General features: G+C 31.9%; 1 protein-coding gene across 2 annotated transcripts; it reads left to right on the top strand.

Annotated features, from left to right (window-relative positions):
- Positions 1-5,545: 5,545 nt before the first annotated feature.
- On the top strand, positions 5,546-17,664 carry LOC108686261 (protein lin-7 homolog C). Of its 2 annotated transcripts, XM_018191479.1 has the most exons (5): positions 5,562-5,972; positions 6,085-6,126; positions 6,189-6,301; positions 17,018-17,263; positions 17,338-17,664. In XM_018191479.1, the coding sequence occupies exons 1-5, from the start codon at positions 5,936-5,938 to the stop codon at positions 17,494-17,496; spliced, it is 597 nt and encodes a 198-aa protein (XP_018046968.1). In that variant the 5' UTR covers positions 5,562-5,935; the 3' UTR covers positions 17,497-17,664. The 2 variants fall into 2 exon arrangements, with proteins under 2 accessions (XP_018046969.1, XP_018046968.1); XM_018191480.1 differs by lacking the exons at positions 17,018-17,263; positions 17,338-17,664 and adding an exon at positions 11,462-11,793 and having other exon boundaries at positions 5,546-5,972.
- The last annotated feature ends 3,149 nt before the right edge of the window (positions 17,665-20,813 follow it).

The following is a 20,813-nucleotide window of genomic DNA, read 5'->3' as shown; positions in this document are numbered from 1 at the left end:
AACATTTACATATACGCAAATATGTACATATACAAAAATTCACAATTCATAGTGGCGCCTGTTAATCTTGTTCCTTATTGCTCTCTGCTACAAAAAGTCAGGAAGGATTTTCATATCAAATCTTGAGTAGATGGTGTGACACAACAGTGTATCATTACGTCTTTGTTATTTGACAAGGATAACATGATCACTTGCACTGTGTCTGCACTTGCAGGAAGACACACGACAATTTATTGCAATAGTATAAAATAGTATTAGGTGTACAACTTTGCTTCCGCAGTTTTTTTTCCGAAATTCGAGGCTTTATTGTAAAAAACTAGTTATACATTTATGATTCAAAGTATTGTCCATCGCTGGCCACTACTTTCTCCCATCTTTCGAGTAGCGTACGAATCCCGCATCGAAAAAACTGGTCATCTTTTGAGGCTATCCACGAATCGATCCAATTTTTTACTTCTTCAGAAGTAAGACCGGAAGTGCTGGTCAGCCAGGCCATGTGCCATTGATCGAAACAAGTGATAGTCAGAGGGAGCAACGTCTGGAGAATACGGCGGGTGGGGTAGGACTTCCCATTTCAACGTTTCCAAGTGTGTCTTGATCACTTTCGCAACATGGGGTCGAGCATTGTCATGCAAAATCACTTTATCTCTCGTTGTATTGCGGCTGTTTGTCTTTCAATGCTCGGCTCAAACGTATCAATTGCGTTCGATACTGATCGCCTGTGATTGTTTCAGTCGGTTTTAACAATTCATAAACTACGCCGAGCTGGTCCCACCAAATACAGAGCATGACCTTGGACGTCAAAATCACCGTTCTTGAAGCGTTGAAACCACTCACGACACGTTCTTTCACTAATAGCGGCCTCAGCATAAGTATTTGAGAGCATTCGATGAGCCTCAGCCGCAGATTTCTTCATATTGAAGCAAAAAATTAAAACCTCCCGCAAATGACGAGAATTTGGCTCATAAACTGACATTTTCAATCGAGAATAACTTTATGATGCAGACACAAATCGACTAATGTTTCTATGGGGTTATGTTGACAGATGCCCAAGTTTATTGTATGACGTCTATGATCTATTTATTTCGACCATCACTTACCGCTAAAGTTATCTATAGGAAAACGGCGGAAGCAAAGTTGTACATCTAATATAAAAAGTATAAAAATCAGGATTAGAATTATTATATTGAAAAGAAAACGAGCATTCCATCTGATGAATTTATTTTCATTGTAAAATTCATATTATCTCTCTCTCTCTCTCTCTCTCTCTCTCTCTCTCTCCAATTTATTTTACTACTAAACACTAAGAGCTTTAAATTTAGAATTACTCTGACACAAAGCATTTTTATTGTTTGGTCTGTTTGAATATAATCTTTTCATAAAATCTGTTATTAAATTGAATTTTCTTATAATTAATTTATTTTTTATATGTATACATAGATGTACTTCAGGACATTCAATTTTGACTAAGGTACATCAATCATTTGACTTTATATAATGTAATTATGAAACTTTAATTCATGATTCCATTTGAACAAAGAAGTAGTTTTAGTTAGAATTTTTTACTACTCACTGACACAATGAAGATTTAATTTATTTATAATATTTATTTATATTGTGTCCAATCTCTGATATAATTTCAATAATTTTATTTATATTCATTCTAATTTGATTATGTTTTGATTGTTAATTTAAAACTTTTAAACTGCACGTATAAATTCAATAATTATATAAAAATATGTTCGCCCTAATATATGTTTATTAATAACTTTAAAAAAGAAATAACTTTTAAAAAAGAAAAAAATATGTGAAAAAAGAACGTAGGATTCGAACATGGGATCTCTAATTTATTGATCTCGCACCTTACGTACACGATCATGCAGATTTTTTTACATATTGCGTTTATAGATGTGGTATATAACACGCACGGAAAATTGTAAATAATATCTTGTAAACTATCGCGTTTTGAAATCAATTTTGCTATTATACATTAATGGGAAAGATATATGATTACTAAAATTTATTAAAACTTATATATTATCTCGAATGCCCTTTTACTGATATATGCTAAGCGGCCGAGATCGCTGAGAAAGCATCTTCCGTTGCTTGTACAGCAACCAGCAGGCCTATTCTAACTCTTGACGCAAATTTCGTTGTCATTATAACGCTGCTGCGCAGCTCTTTCATCATGATAAAAAAGCTACGCAGTGGCGTTATAATGATAACGAAATTTGCATTAAGAGTTACAGAATAGATCTGTAGAGCCCCTTTTCTTGAAAAGTATAGCGTACGAAAAAGGAAATGCTATAGTATATGTAACTTACTATAGTATTTCTCTAGTTTTTCGTATGCGATACTTTTCAAGAATAGGGATCCAGAGCGAGAACGTTGGGCTCGCTCTTTTTCGCTGTCTCGTTCGCTCTCGACAGGAATCACATTAGTATTTGTATGTATATGAATATATAACCACATAAGAAAAGGGAGATTATTATCTGAAGTTGACAGCCCTGAATCCAGAGCTTCAGAGTCCACATGAAGTCTTCAAAGTCAAATCGGACTTGGCTCGTCATTCCTGTCAACTTTTAAGAATTAATTGTGAGTTAAGAACTGAACCTTGTGACTTCTGCACAGATTTCCGCTGCGTGGCAACGCTTGCCGCGCAGTGGAAATTGTTACACTAGTCTATAATTATATATTCTCAAGTTAACCCCACTTTGCAAAACTTGTAGAAATGATGTGATACTTCCGCCACGAGGCAAAGCTTGGATTGATGGCTCTTGCACACTAAATGCAGAAACGCTTGCCAAAACGCGTGGCAAAAGGTTAACTAATGAGCATATTAGAAGCTGTATGCTTATTGACTATCGCATCACATTTTGCCACGCGGCAAACGTTTCTGCGTCCAGTGTACAGAAGTTAGAGTTCGTCGCGCGGTGGAAATTATGTATCTATTACTTCCGAGTAAGCGAGATATTGATTGGCTGTCGCGCTAATTTCCATTACACAGTAAGCGTGTCGCGTTGTGTGCGTGTAGAAGCCATTCTCTTTATTTTTTTCTAATTCTAAAGATTAGAACTAGAAAAAAGATTAATCTATAATGATGAAAATGGGCATAAAGTTAGTTACACACACTTTCTGTAACAGTAACCATAAACATCCCAGCAAACGAGAATGGATTGAAATGAATTGAAATTGATTTAGATTTTCAGAAATATTGATTCACGAATGTTAAAATGAATGCTTTTCAATCCTGAATGCATTTTTATACATTTATAGAAATTGCATGGAATATATCTCTATACTTTTCAATCTAAAAATAATATTAGCTTTTTCTGTGCATTGTGAATACTGTTCAATTCACAATTTGGAATAGGAAATACAGTTTTTCAATCCAATTGTATCCAGTTGAATCTAATTGAATCCAATTGAATCCAATTAAATCCAAAAAAAATATTCGCTATTTTAAAATACGCATTCGGATAAAAAAAAATTTCAATCCATTTTAATCCATTCTCGTTTACTGGAGTAACGTAGGTTTTCGACCAATCGCGTTGCTCGATTCGGTCATCTATAATCATAATAATCAAGCAACGCGATTGGTTGAAAACTTTACTGGTGCGGAAAGTGTATGTAACTAACTTTAATCAACCGATTAAGATTACGCTCCAAAACTTTCTCTTTAAGGAAAATTTTACTTAAAATATATAGGACACATAACGTTTACTATAGCACATAGAATAAAATCTTCCTCGGAGAGGAAGTTTTGGAACGTAGTATAGATATAGGTTAATCGGAGTTGGTAAGACTTCTAATGAAATCATACAGTGCGGAATAGGACTGTGCAATAGAGAATGAGTCATTGAAACAACTCAGCATTATTCCGCATTTGATGTTGCGAAATAGCGAGTGCATTGACCTAGTTTCCACCGAGAGTTTAATCCGGATCAGAATGTAAGAACCAACCAATTACAGTCGAGCATTCCCCTGTCGTTACTGTAACAGAGAAATACTCGATTGTAATTGGTTGATTCTTACATTCTGATCCAGATTAAACCCTCGGTTGAAACTAGGCCATTGTTCTTATAATAAACCGTCATATTTTGAGAGAGATTAAAATAATTTGATATTGAGTGATATGATGGAATTGCGTAAATGTTGAGACGAAGCAAAATATCAAAATCTAAATATATAAATATAGATACCAAGATCAAAAAACAATGATGCATTATGTGCGATTTCAATGTACCCTTTTCCACATTTTTTCATCACGCCAGTTTTGTGTGCTATGTTCACATGATATGGAAAAATAATAGTAAATACGTTAAAGCAATTCAAAAAATTATTATGAGATTGTAAATATTAATTGTAAAACATTAAATATTACAACAATTGATGAATGATAATTGTTTTTACAATTTGAAAAATTATATTTCATTTCAATAAACAAATTATTAACATGAAATTAGTAGTTTTTAAATTATATTCATGCTGGATACATCTTTGACGCATCATGTGAATATAGCACATAAAACTTGCGTGATGGAAAAATGCAAAATAGTGCTGATTGATTACTTGCAATAACGCATTCTGTATTCTGCAATCCTATTCTGTGTGTATTTCACCCCAAGCACGTGAATGATTGTAGTACTGAATACTCATAGCGTTTTTCACTGACAGAGCTAATGCGCACTTAATGCACTTTAAAATTTGAACAAATTAAAGTAAAGATGTATGTTTAATAAAAATATAGAAACGAATTAAACAACGAAATCCTTAATATATTTTATTGTGATATTAAAATATACATTGAGTATTGTATTAATTGAGATCTCCCATTTTTACAGTCAGATTAGGTTAATGTACAATAGCTTTAATGTGCCCTGAGTGCCACCAGTTCTGCTAATAGGTCTGTTCACGTTGCTTACACTTTTTCACTCGACGTTTTCACGTTTTCTCTTTTCAGAGTCAAATATATATTTATTTCATTTTAAGTGAGTCAAAAATATTGAGATGTAACGCGAATAGTCCTAGTGAAAAACGCTTTCAGTTCACTTTCAGTGAGCAGGGCCTCTATTTTCGAAAAATATAGCCTTAAACACAATGCGAAGGACTAGCGATAGCGATAGGAATAACGATTTCAACCTATCAGAAAATGTGTATTCCAGTGTATCTGATTTCTGATAGGTTGAAATCATGTATTCCTATCGCTATCGCTATTCCTTCGCATTGTGTTTAAGGCTTATCACATATGAAAAACTAGGAAAATATTATAATATACGTTACATATACTATAGCATTTCTCTAGTTTTTCATATGCAATACTTTTCAAAAATAGGATCCCAGTAGGCAGTTGGTCTGTTTTCTATTCCTGTACTAGACTGCACTAGAAATCTCTTTCGATAAACATATATTTATTTCACTTTAAGTTTAAGTTAAAATTGTACACTGGTTTAGCCACAGAAAATAAATCTTAAGTTTTCCTGACGTGAAAAGGGGCGTGGTTTTAAAGTTCTGAATATTTCTATGTTACTTCTACTAAGCTTGCAACACTGGTCGCAACGTTTACTGTAGACTGTAGACTTTCATTTTGTCGATTTGAGTGAAAAGTTCTGCACAGTTAAAGAAATAGGGAACAGAATAGTTTTAATCTATCAGGAATTGTGTATTTTACAATATGGTTTTTGATAGGTTGAAATTCTTATGAAATTCTTATTCTGTTCCCTATTTGTTCGATTATGCGCAGTTGAAAATTAGCATTGACCTATTATTTATCGAAAGAAATCAACATTTCTTGAACATAATTTTGCAATGACAAATAAAAATCTTGAACATTTTTATCACTGTTTTTCAGTATATACATACGCTAATTGAAATATATACATACGCTAATTGAAATATAACTGAGAAAGAAAATCACAAATTATTATAACAAAATATGGCTACCATGGGTGAGCCTCTTACTTTAGCAAGAGGTAAGTTTTTCTATCAGTTTTACAAATTGATACAAATATGCTATTACAATATACAAACATATGATATTTGATGATTATTGTAGAAATTATAATGAAATTTTATCTTTTGTAGATATCAAAAGATCTATTGAATTATTAGATAAATTACAGAAAGGTAAGCAATCGTAAAACAAAATATTTTATGTATTTTAATTCTACAAGATTAATTTTATTTAGGAGGAGAAGTTCCTACAACAAAATTAGCAGCATTACAGAAGGTATTACAAAGTGACTTTCTTAGTGCAGTACGGGAAGTATATGAGCATGTTTATGAGACTGTCGATATTCAGGTAGGAATATAAGCAATAGATAACTAATTTTTAATATTTGTTATTAATAATTATAGGTTTTTATTATGAAGGAAATGGACTCATTCATTGATTTTGATAAAATTATTTATTTGATGTGTTTTTAAATGAACAAATCTGGAAGAAAAAAAAGTTGCTTTGTCCTGTGAATCAAAATATTAAGCTAAATTTACAATGAGTCAGTAGTCCTAAATCTTATCAGTGAAATTAGCACAACAAACTTGTATGACTAAGACTACTGATTTTCTTAAGACTAAATTCGACTTTATTCCTTCCCATTAATCGAGTTAAACAACTCGCTGTACAACTAGATACAAAAACTCATAGTCATCTATTTAGATTAAAACTAGTTAAGATTTAAGATTTCCGACTTATTATAGAATCGGCACTAAAATTAATGATTATCAAGGTCAGAAAATCTCACATCAATATAGAGGATTACACAAATTCTTTGTTTTATAAACAAATTTTCTACTCAAAAAATAAATTCTCTGCTTTAAGAAATTTTACATACAAATTTTCTCCTTTAAAAAAACATTTTCTATTTAATTTTTGTTGTAATTTTTACAATAGAGAATATTTTAAAATAGAGAATTTGTGTTTTTAAAATACAAATACCCAAATTTTTTTATTTTTTAAATTAAATCTTACTTTGTATGCAAAATTCGAAATCTATGTGAAACCGCGCTTTGTATGGAAAGTTGTAAACCCATGAACGATTCCATATGAATATTTTGATATGAACAACTTTTTGTACGTAGCATGAGCAAAGGAGGTTTTCATTTTGAGTGAAAACGTGATCGAATGATCCTAATGGTTAAATTAGAAGGTGAAGTAATTCTAAATAAATACCGACCAAAATACATGTATAATCAGGGCCTAAAAGGTTGCAACACTTTTTTTTTATTAAATGAATTTCAAAATGCAGTTTATTCACCAAGCGATTGATTCTTACTTACGGATCCATAAGTAATAACAAAAGTTAAAAGAAAAGTGTTGCTTTTAGACTCTGCTAGTCTTGCTTTAGACTGTATATATATTATATATAGCACTGCATTAATCCTTAAGGATGTTCTGGCTGTACATTTTCAGACAAAAGTTACTAAAATTTAAAATTGATGAAATTCTATACTTTTATTTTTTAGTACAGATCTTATTACACACATTCGGTCATTCGTGACCTGGATTAATTTTCATCATTTTTACAAGTATATATATAAATTATTAAATGATTTTTACATATATTTTGACATCTTTAGGAAATATTTGTAAAGTTGTATTTATAACAAATTGCAGATAAATTGTTATAACTAAATATAGTTAACAAAATGAGAAAAATGTATTGTTTCATATAAAAATGTAAAATGAAACAAAAATGTTTAAACGAAAAATATCTTAAAATTGATATTCCAAACTGCAAGAAAAAAATAGTTCAAATGTCGGCTGTCTAAAAAGTTTAATTATTGAGTAACATGATGTTTTGTTAATATGCATGAATGATTATAAATTGAAGATATATTGCATTTACAATTTTTATTTTTATTGTTTTAAACAATTCAATTTACTATCACTATTGTTAAAAAAACTTATAGTTTATTAGGAAAATGTTCTTTATAACATTACAGATACAACATAATAAGTATTACTGACAACATTTAACACAAGCAGGATACCAAAAATCACGTTTATTAAGGGCTAATATTGTATGTTGTTTTAGAGTTAAATTCATTTTTTAATAATTCGTGAAATATTTCCGTAATACAACTGAGAATTAGTTGAAAATAAAGAAAAAAATAAAAATTTTCTAGTTACAAAAATGTACACTCTGTACACATTGAATCATTTGTCACTTTGAAATTTGGAGTTATGTCAATTATGCAGTTAAATGTGCACAAATTGAGGCCGGCACATAACTTGTTCTCTAGATGTCAAACTTTTTTTTAGGAATGAAAAAGAAACCGATATTTGACTAGGTGCTCTTAGTATTTTAAAGAAAAGAAATGCGCAGGATACCTGCGGAATGATTCAGAGGTGTGTATTAAGAGTTAAAAAATACGTCGTGTATAGAACCTAAATAATCTCAGTTAACGTGATATTTAGCATTAATAAATGAATATGTTATTTTTGTCAGTAATCGTCAGTAAAAAGTTTTGGGATTTGAATTTTCTTTGAAATCAACTATAAGAAACGAAAAATGTGCCGCGTATAATAACATTTAATATATATTAGACATCACATGGTACTTAAAAAGATACGTAAACTAATCTTTGTATTATTGACACTTTTGAGTTGCTACGTTTTAAGCAATTGAAGTGAGGTTATGTAGCCCATTTGAAATTTTGCTTTGTCGTTAAGGATGAATATGGTGCGGAAAATTGCGGAATAGAAAATGCGTCATGGGAGCAATCAATCAGTGTTATTCTGCGTTATTCCGAATAGCGCTAATTGATTATTTCAATAACGCATTCTCTATTCCATAGCTCTTTTTCGCACCGTGTAATTTCACTCTAATATCTAATAATAACGGGTTAATAAATCGATATAAATTTTTTTTAGGAATGTTGCTCAATATTTTATTTGTTTCAGAATATTGGCAATGTTGCTTCTTTATAATTTTATTGATTAAGTGAGAATATATGCTGCTGCGATGGGAAATAAATCGCTGAAATCTATATCAATTGATTTATTTTAGTATAATTTATACTAAATACTGATTTAAGCGATTCATTTCCACTAGGGATACTCCATAAGAATTCGTGTAAAATTAAATTGGATAACTTGTGAACTAAAGAATCGACTTCGGGTTTTACATGTCTTCATATAATAAATAGAATCAATTTATTAAATTTTCGAATTATTGTCAATGTTAGAACATTAACGTCAGTACATCCTTAATCGGACGCGCCGCAGTACTGAGTGCCACAAAATTTTTCTGAAAAAAAATCATTGATAATCAGGTCTTTTTATTACCGATCTTTAGTATTCCTTTAACGTTAAATTTTAATATTATATTTTATTATAAATATATTTTACTTGCTTTAATAACGTCGATTAACGATTGTCAAATTATTTATGCAATTATTATAACTCCTAAATAATAAATGGTAATTATTTAGAATACGAGTCCTTCTCTAAAATCTTTATAAAAATGTATTTATTCGACGTATTTTCCCTCAAAATAAAAGAATCTGGTAAAAAAACATGGAATCTTGTGAATCGAGTTATTAAACGTTAAAAAAAGTTCGAGGCTTTAAAGGTTAAGATATGTGTCATCCCGACTATAATATTATGTATACGTTCTATTTTAATTACAAATTTTTTGCTTTACAAACACAAATTCGCTACTTTAAAAACAAAAATTTACACTGTTTTAAATTTTTTTAGTAATTAATTTGTGTTTTTAAAGCAGTGAATTTGTATTTGTCAAATAGAGGATTTATGTAATTAATGCAGAATGTATACGTACACTGTTAGAAATGTAACTACGAGCTTCCTTTACATGTAAATGAAGCTCGTGATTATGAACGAAATTAAAAGTAATAAATGACTTAATTGCGTTACAATAGTTACTTAGGTTGTGATCCGATTCACGCCCACAGCGCTCACAATTCTCACGATGTCAATGATCGGTCCGATTTATTATCGCGCTATCGACGATTTTATTTTGGACCGCTTGTTGGTGTGAATACAAAGATCATGAGGCCCATATCTGAATATCATCAATAATGAATCTTATTCAATATAAAGCTGTTATTGCATTTAATGGAAATTGTATTCGAGAATTCAGAGAATGACGGTGAAAACTTAAATTTCATAAATGTTATAACCAATCGATGTTATAACCTCGACCGAATCAATCATATTTAATTATTGAAACAATTAATATTATTAATTATTATTATTATATTATTATCAATTACATTTAATTATTTTTAGCGATTATGTTATCTAGATGTATCTATTCCATATTCATAATTCATATTAGTCTCTTTTTCCGCGCAAATAAAATGAGCGCTCATGCTGATCCGGATTTCCGGATCGTGGTCACCATAAACATGCAAATTCCAAAATTCATGATGTTATTTTGCTTACGCAAAACGTTCAGAGAATGAATCGGACCGACTACGAGCGCGTTGATAGCGCTGTAAGCGTGAATCGGCCTTAAATGAACGTATACATTAATTTTCATGAAAAATACATTAAATTTCATATACACATACACAAATATTATATATTTTTCAGTTGTAAATACATTAAATTTAATGTAATGTCGTGAAATTGAGTTCAAATTATGTAAAACTTAAAAGTATAAAACTTAAATTTCATGGAATTTTTAACAGTGTAGCACTATATTGAGTGGAGATGACAGATGTTTGGCCGGATCTACAATAAGCGTTTTAAGCCTTAAGTCGTAAGAAATTGATCAACTAGGGTCGAATGCGAGGAGAATAAGTGAGTGTGATTCGTCCATTCCTTAACGACTTAAGGTTTAAAAATCTATTGTAGATCTGGGGTAGCAACAGACTTTTGCATGACGCATAGTACATAAACGAATCAATTAATCAGAATCTTTTCTTTTCTCGCATTCATAGAAAAAAAGAATTTTGATTTATTGATTCTTTTATGCACTATCTTCTCCCTCTCTAGTGCTGTCCTGACATGGTGCAAGCGCAAAACTATTTTAGTGTTCTGGGCAAATTGCACCAGTGCAACATCTTTTTATCACTGACAAGATAGCAGACAAAAAAATGAATATTTCTGATTTGTTTATGTGTATGTAATTTGGGAATCGTTTGGGAAAAGGTCTATGCTCAGTTTTATAGGGGAATTTGGGCCTCGGATGAACAATTTTGAGACATACCTAAAATTTTAAGGTATCAAATGAAAATCAAAAATTCCATAAGCCCAACTTTATAGGAGAGGTTTCTTAAGTGCTAGGATAGAACTATTCAATGTACTTGCACTAGTATTATCTAATTTCTCTGCGTCCAAGGCACCTTTCCATGGTGATGGCAGTAATGGATTGTACCAAAGATTGAAGTAATATCTAAAATGTATTTGGTACAGTTCATTAATCCGGCTGTCCCTGGTCACGATTCATATCGTCATGTCACAGAAATTCAGATTTGGTTGTATTGACAGCGAGTCATTACCTCTGGAGTTCATCCTAGGAAGGAAGATGAACAAGCGGTGAATGTACCAAACGGGGTAAACCAGCTTTTGATACGAGATCACCCCGAAGCAGCTACTGATCGCGATGAGATCCACTGTGGGCAATATGGAAAATATTTAAAAAACCAGTCGCGTAAACATTTGTTGGCTGGGCAAATGCTAAATTTCTTGGAAGAGCCTAAGAGCTCCACTCAATGCATTTTCAATAAATGGGTGTTTTCCAACACTGTGTCTTACACAAAGTGTTCCAATTATGACACATTGTTACACTACTCAACAAAATAAAAAGCTAAGTACGAGCATGTAAAATATGTCAATGTTACTAACTTTTCAAAAAGTTATTTGGAAGTCGTACTTATTTTACAATAAAACCTTTAAAAATCGCCAATTCTGAAAAATTATAACTTAAGTAATAAATTAAACTTAAGTCTAAATAAAAATCATAAATCTATTATTGATACGCTAAATATAATTAAGAATAGAATGGAAGACTACAATGCATTCTGGTTACACTATGAAACCAAACTGCATTCCAACAAGTATTTTATACAGTGAAAGTCTCTGTCCTAGCTGGAAAACAACTTCTAGGTGCTTTCCAGTAAGGACACAATCAGACACAACCACTGTAATATACCAGGTGTATAAGCTTAAATCCGCTGTTTTTTAGTCAGAAAAACATATTTTTTTTCCTAGGAAGCAAAACAAATTTATTCAAAGTACTTGCCCTCGCTAACTATACATTTTTCCCATCTTTCGAGCAATTTGTGTATACTACGCCAAAAAAATTCCTCATCTTTCGAGGCAAATCACTCATCAAGCCATTTTTGGATGTTTTCATAAGAATCGAAGTGCCGCTCAGCAAGCGTGTGGCCCATCGACGAAAACAGATGATAGTCAGAAGGTGCCAGGTCTGATCTGAGTAAGCGGGATGGGATAGCAGCTTCCTAGTTGAGTGTCTCCAAGTAGTTTTGGATCATTGTTGACGTGTGCGATGATGCGTTATCGTGGAGGAAAATCAGCTTGTCATGTCTTTTCCGATAATGTGGCCTTTTTTCACGCAGAGCACGGTGCAATTTGATCAGTTGTTGGTGGTAGCGGTGAGCATTAACAGTTTCACCAGGTTTTAACAGCGTAGATGACACCCTTCTGATCCCACTAAACGCACAGCATCGTCTTCCATCCGAAGCGATTTGGTCTTGAGGAAGATGTTGATGGTTGGGCGGGATCAACCTAAGATTTCTTGCGTTTAGGATTCTGAAAATAGATTCACTTTTCATCGCCTGTCACAATCCGATGCAGGAATGACTTTCTTTTTTGTCTGGCAAGCAGAATTTGGCATGTGTTTTGGCGTCGCTCCATCTACCTATCGATCAATTTATGCGGCACCCATTTTCCGATCTTTTGAACCTTCCCTATGGCATGTAGCCGTATGGAAATGGTTGCTTAAGAAACACCCAATTGCTCGGCAAGCATTTTTTGCGATTGGGTATCGTCCTCGTCCAAAAGAGCCTGCAATTGACAGTCCTCAATCTTCCTGAGCCGATTTTCACGCTTCTTGTCACTCAGGTCAAAATTGTCGTCATTGAACCGATGAAACCAATCTCTGCACGTTGTTTTCGATAAAGCATTGTCACCATAGGCCTCCACAAGCATTCGATTCGGCAGCCGATTTCTTCAAATTGAAACAGAAAAGCAAAGCTTCCCGCATATGCTTTTTTTTTTTTAGCAAAAAAACTAGACATGTTTACGAAAGAAAAAATGTAATTGCTGATGATGTGCACTGATTAATGTTGACAGATGTCAAACACATAAAAAAAAGTGTGTTGTGTGGCCAGGGTAGGCCTTTGTACGCTCACTAATGCCACCTATGAGCAAACAGCGGATTTAAGATTATACACCTGGTATATTACGTGTGATTTCAGTCCTTTTCCATCATGCCAGTTTTGTGTGCTATGTTCACACAATGCGGAAAAACGATAATAAATGCGTTAAAGCAATTCAAAAAATTGTTATGAGATTGTAAATATTAATTGTAAAACATTAAATACTACACTAGTGATAATTGTTTTTACAATTGTTGTTACAATTTGAAAAATTATATTTCATTTTAATAAGCAAATTATTAATATGAAATCAGTAGTTTTTAAATTATATTCATGCTGGATATATGTAAATAGCACACAAAACTTGAGTGATGGAAAAGTGCGGAATAGCGTTGATTAATTGCTTCAATGACACATTCTATATTCCGCAATCTTCTTCCGAAGCATATGATTTCACCCTAAAGATTAAGTTGATGTGACAGATTTCTTAACCTCAATAGTCGCCAACTTTAACATTTTTTTGAAAGCCATTTTCCTTTTCCTTACTCCGAAGAAAAAAAGAAAAAAACTTTAACATTTAATATCTCTGTTCACGAGGCACGCTTATTTCTGTCAAATTCTTTCGTTTCATGCAAACATGCGTCGAATAAGCTTAATATTATTTATTTTTGAACTATGAAAGCTGAACTGTATAATTACCCTTAACCAAAATTAATTCTCTTCTGTATAAATTATATAGAAAATAATTTATTTTTAAAACAGAATGTGTGTAATTGAAGCAGAAAATACTATTTTAATCTCACTTACATATTGTCATGCCATTTGAGATTTCCTAAATACTTGTCAACTTTAACCCTTAATATATACCTTTGGGTCATTTGTGTCATTGGGGTCATTGCGCATTTCTTTTCTTTGAAATATTTAAGAATACTTGACCATATACAATTCTTTCTTCTATTCGTAAAGAAAGTATGACATCTAGAAAACAAGTTTTGCGTTACCGGCCTTAAATAATGCGTGTATAATATATCCTTTAACTAGAATAATTCCGAAATTCACCTGGATCGTAAATGATCTGTGTGTATAGAGTGTACATTTTTTTTAACTTTAAAGAAAAAAATTTTTATTTTTTTCTTTAAAACAACATATTAAGCCTTAATAAACACGGTGATTTTTTATCCTTCTGTTAAATGTTGTCCGTAATATTATATATTATGTAATGTTATTAAGAACATTTTTCTAATAAATTATAAATTTTTTAAATACAATCAAATATTTAATAATAAAATGCACTATTTAAAATGTAAGTTCAATATATCTTTAATTTATAATCATTCATGCATATTAAAAAAATTTCATTTTCAGTAACTATTTCAAGTAACTAAATTTTTTGGACTTTAATTAGTTTTTTTATATTGGGAGTACAAATTAGTTTCCCTAAAGATGGCTCCAGCTGTTGTGAATGGTTCATAGTGACAGCTGATTTTGGTGGTTTCAAAGAGGTTAAACATCTGCTAATAATATTCAGTTTATATCGCTTTGAGTTTCATACAAAAACCTTGATTGTTATTGTGTTTGAAATGTCGAATTTTATGTTAACCAAGCAGCATTTGCGGGAGGTTTTGATTTTCTTTAATTGGAAGAAAAGTACTAAAGCCCATCGAATGCTTGTCGAAGTTTATGGTGACACTGCTCCAACTGATAAATCATGTAGGGAATGGTTTCAACGTTTCAAGGATGGAGATTTCAGCGTTAAAGATTAACCTCGCTCTGGACAGCCAAAAAAATTCGAAGACAAAGAATTAGGGCATTACTCGAAGAAGATCAGAGTCAAATGCACGAGGAGCTTGCAGAATCATTGGGGATAATTTAACAAGCTGTTTCTGTACGATTGAGAGCCATGGGAATGATTCAAAAACAAGGAAATTGGGTACCTTATGAACTGAAATCGAGAGACGTTGAAAGGCGATTTTTCACTTGCGAACAGTTGATTTAAAGACAACAGAGAAAAAGTTTTTTGCATCGGATTGTGACTGGAGATGAGAAGTGGATATTCTACGACAACCCCAAGAAGAAAAAATACTACGCCCGGTCAATCGTTGCCATCGACCTAAACATCAACATCACGGCCGAACATTCATGGTTCGAAGATCATGCTCTGTATCTGGTGGGACCAAAAGGGTCTTGTTTACTATGAGCTGCTGAAACCTGGCGATTGTATTACGGGCGATCGGTATCGGCTACAATTGATTCGTTTGAGCCATGCATTGTGAAAAAAATGGCCAGAATATGAGCAAAGACATGATAAAGTTATTCTTCTTCATGACAAACGCTCGGCCTCATGTCGCTAAAATCGTAAAAAATATTTGGAAACGCTCAAATGGGATTTTACCGCACCCACCGTATTCTCCGGACATTGCTCCTTCTGATTACTGGTTGTTTCGGAGAATGCAGCACGATTTGGCAAGTCACCGGTTCACTTTTTTCGCAGAAATCGAAAATTGGCTCCAAAATTGGATCGCCTCCAAAGACGAGTCATTTTTTCGAGATGAAATTCGAAAATTGCCTGAGAGATGGGAAAAAGTAGTAGGCAGCGATAGACAATACTTTAATTGATCTGTTCATTCATTTTATTTTGAAATAAATGCATTTTTGAACACAAAAAAACAGACCGAACTAATTTGTACTCCCAATAGTTTGAAATATCAACTTTAAGATATTGAAATATATTTTTCCTTTAAACATTTTTATTTCAGAATTTTGCATTTTCATATGAAACAGAATATTTTTCTTATTTTATTAGCTATATTAATTATAACAATTTATATGCAATGTAAATATAATATACAACTTTACAAATATTTCTTAAAGATGTCAAAATATATATGTAAAAATTGCTTAATAATTTTTATATACTTGTAAAAATGATTAATCTAGAACACGAAAAACCTATCTTGTATAGTAAGAGTGCCAAAAACTAAGGTGTGTACTAAGAATTAATATTTGCGGGACATCGAGTAGTTGCATGCACAGCACGCTCGACTTGTAATTTTCCGTTTCGAGTTCAATCCCAGACGCCCCGCACATCGTTGTTTATTGACAAAATTTAGTGGTGTCCTATTGTTGGAAGGCTTAAGACCATTGCGAATTGTACAGGCAGTTTAGAATTATATAATAAGAAAAAAAAAGACTTTACAAGTTTGATTGACAGTAGCTTCATTAGATGTAAAATAAGAATAGAAGTATTGAAAAGCACTGAAAGCATCTAAATCGACTGCAGCCAGTGTAATGAATTTGATATAGTGCCTTCGCATATTGTGGCCCAAAGATCGGACGCTCAAACGCAATCTCGTTAGGATAAACGTATCTCGTCGGTGCCCGAGAGAAAATTTACAAAATAAAATAACTTTAATACTTAATATTTCGAAGTAGAGCGATATTTTTCTGTCAAATTCATTTATTTCATTTATACAAAAATGCATCAAATAAATATAATTTCATAAAAATCAGTGAATAAGCCCGTCTCTTTCATAATTACTAAGGCTGTGTTCCACTTAATGTTTGCAACATGCAAGAGCATCGTTTGTTCTTATTTAATATTTGATAAATAACGAGAATTATTCCTCGTTGTGAGCATTAAATGGAACGCAACTCTAATAATATACTTACAATTGTTGATAATTAATTCATAATTATTATAAAGGGATCACAGGATGTACGTGCATCTGCAACAGCAAAAGCAACTGTTGCTGCTTTTGCAGCTAGTGAAGGTCATGCACATCCACGTGTAGTCGAATTACCTAAAACGGAAGAAGGACTTGGTTTTAATGTAATGGGAGGTAAAGAACAAAATTCACCGATTTATATATCTCGCATTATACCTGGTGGTGTTGCTGATAGACACGGTGGTTTAAAACGTGGAGATCAACTTTTATCTGTTAATGGAGTGGTTGGTAAAAATGTTATTTTTTTTATTTATTTATTAGAAAACACATTTTACAATAATAAAATAATTTGTTTCAGTGCGTCGAAGGTGAAAATCATGAGAAGGCAGTGGAATTACTAAAGCAAGCTCAAAATTCTGTAAAATTAGTAGTTCGTTATACTCCACGTGTTCTTGAAGAAATGGAATTACGTTTTGATAAACAGAGAGCTGCTCGTAGGCGTCAACATATGCAATAAATATAAATGTAAAATATTTAACTCTCACTTAAAAAGTCCAAATTTATCAGCTATAGTTTATACGTGTATACATTTAAACTATTTATGCTTTATAGTTATAATTTGGCTAGTGTATTACTGTGAATTATATTCGTATATTTATCCATTAATAAATGTTATACCTATCTATATATTTTCTCATTCTTTTATTCTCATCTTATGTTTATGTAATTAATTTTGAAGTATATTAAACGCTTTTGTATATTTTATGAAATATCTTACTAATCTGCTTTTTCGCATATAAAGAGAGTTTTCCAGCAGAGATACAAATCGACACAAGAATCATTCTGTCTTTCTTGTTCACATCTTCAGTGAGGATTCCTCTATAGATCCTAAAAAGAAACTTGCAATTACATAGATATATCAAGCCCAGAATATCAATGAAACTTTTTTTCCCCAGAATAGAAAATAAAAAGTGAAAATTTTAACCGTTGAAGTTAATGGAAAAATTTTTCACTTTTCATCCTAGGAAAAAAGTTTCATGATTGATATCCTGGCGAGATCTAATAGTGCTAGGGTATTTTTTTCGAAGGCATGGCGGCACCAGGATACTTTCTTGGGAAGCCTGGTGACGCGGTGCCAAGATACTTTTCATAATTATTTAAAACTAATTTTTTATGTTTGTGTAATAAAGATGATAAGAAGAAAAAGAAATATTTACTGAAACCTGAATTTAACATAACAACATGGCATAGTTAATCAAAAAGTCCAATTATACAGAGTGTCTCAGAAATGATGTACGATCCACATGGAAGAGTTAAGAGGAATAAAAAATCTTATAACATTTTGAGATATTCGCTATAGTTTTCGAATAAAAAAATAAAACGTTTAACAAGTAAACCTAAGAAGTGTCACTCACAGATTTTAATGAAACTTTACATATTTGTAGAACTTGAAATTCCTAATATTTCATACGTATTTTTTTTTATCGGTAAAGTTCCTCTGAAAGGAAAATTACTCCTTAAAGATAAAGATAGATTTAACATATTAGGTGAAATAAGTTGAAAATTTTAAAAAATAAAATGGATTAAGAGGTTTTTGGGGTCGCTGAAACTAAATCTTATGTCAAAAGTATAAAATTCAAAAGTTTTTTTCACGTGCCACGTGCGATCATGAGTAAACGCGGCGGGCATACGAGTGTTTTCCCTTTTCACGCATACATAAGCGGGGAGCACAGCTCTTACATAACGCATAAAATATGAGGCATAAGAAAATGAATTAGAATCTTTTATTTTACGAAAAGGAAAGAAATAATATACTGAATAATGAAATATTCCCGAATACGGAAATAATATACACTGTAGATATGAGCGATCTGTTAACAGAGTTGAAAAAACTGTAGATACAGCACATAGCCGAAATCGTCAACATAGATTTCCAACTTCTTTCACCTAATATATTAAATCTACTCTTACTTTTAAGGGATAGTTTTCACCCTTCAGAGTAGATCTTTGTCGATAAAAAAAAATACATGTCAAATATTTTTCAAAGTTCTACAAATATGCAAAGTTTCATTAAAATCGGCATAGCCGCCCCAAACCAATAAGCATTACTGTCTATACACCTCACTGTCCACATGATTTCTTAACCTCAATAACCATCAACTTTAACGCTTAATATCTCGGTTCGTGGGTCCATTCCAATCTTTTTTCTTAGATTTTTTTCGTTTTGAGCAAAAACACATTAAATTTCATCAAAATCAGAGATATAGATCCATATTCTAAATAATTATTTAAAATTTATTTAATAATTACAATAAAATTATTACTTCTCAAATTATAAGACAATTTTCTTAATCTTTCCCAAACTATTCCGAAACTTTTGCAATAAAAAAAGTAAGAAATGTTAAATATTTCTGCTAATTATACGCTTGATTAATTTTCATTGATTATAAATTATTGTTTCCTAAATTATGAGACTTTTTTTAAATTTTCCCAAACTTTTGCAATTAAAAAAAAAAGAGAAAACTTATCTGCTAAGTATACGTAAGGCACTATAAACGGGAGTATTCGCATATTCGCCATTTTTACTTCTTTCCCCACTCGTTGCTCTGTTCCCGCTGCTGAGCTGAGAATGTACGGTTGTTACGTATAGGTTATAACTTTTAAGCCGTTGGAAACCTTGTAGCTTCATATTTATGTATTTTCGCACTTCGAAATTTTATCATAAGAGACAAAAAGGATATAAAAAAACTGAAATATATTACAGGCAAACAAATTTATAAAATGCCTTGTTGTAGTAAACCGTATCAATAGATCAAAAAAAGATATTCGATTATTTAAATTTATCCTGTAGATAATATTCGTCGACAACTTGCTGTATTACTGTAAAATAAATACATGACTTGTGAATAAACATCACTTCCTCGTAGATGAGAAATTACAATCCTTTTCTTCAAATTAACATATTTGGCCTTATCTAGAAATAATCTGAACGCCAGACACTCTTCAGGTCCTGCACTAATATTACGATAGATATTTAACTGATTTTGAGAACAAAAATAGAATGAAAGGAGTTACAAAATTTCAAGCAGCAAATCATAATCTATAATGACCATAACTCATCACAGCTCAGTGATAGAATGGGTACAAAGCAAGGAGTGGGAAAAGGAATAAAAATGATGGACGTGAATACCTACGTTTCTAGTGCTCTAGTATAGACATCGGTCCATGCCCCTTTTGCGAGTCGAAGTATCGTTTGTAGATCCAGACTTGCCAACTGCGGAGAAATAAATAATGTTGCTACAATTGATCTCTATGCATCTTTGTCAGATCCTGCTGTGTGTCCTTTTTTCTCTTCGTTTTAAAACAGTGCTCGCAAAGATTTGCACATTTCGGGCTAATTCCGAGCGACCCCCACTACCGGGGTGAGTCGCCGGGAGCTCACGTGACGCTCTGGCTCAGGAGCGTCTCTATAGCTTAAATGTGCGGAAAATATTTTTCTTGCAAAATAATTTTTATTTTCTTAAAAAAATCAAATACTAAATTTTCTAAAATATTTTGTATAATTATTCTTGTCTACTAAAAACTATTCAATAATTGTTATAAATTATTTTAAATACGAAGCGCCTACGTCTGAATGTTGAACTATATATATATTCATATAAATGAATTAATTTCAGAAATGATAATTATGTGCCGATATGGTTGTCGAACTTTCAACGCAATCAATCTGAAATATTAATAATCCCCCAAATTTTCCAAATTAATCTTAAAATACTAAACTTTTTGCGAAAAATGCCTCAGCCGGAATGCAAGAGATCTAAGTTCGACACCTAC

Source organism: Atta colombica, unplaced genomic scaffold (genome assembly GCF_001594045.1).
Source record: "Atta colombica isolate Treedump-2 unplaced genomic scaffold, Acol1.0 scaffold17, whole genome shotgun sequence".
Lineage (NCBI taxonomy): Eukaryota > Metazoa > Arthropoda > Insecta > Hymenoptera > Formicidae > Atta > Atta colombica.
Note: the sequence above shows the minus strand (reverse complement) of the source record. Positions and strands in the feature narration are given on the sequence as shown.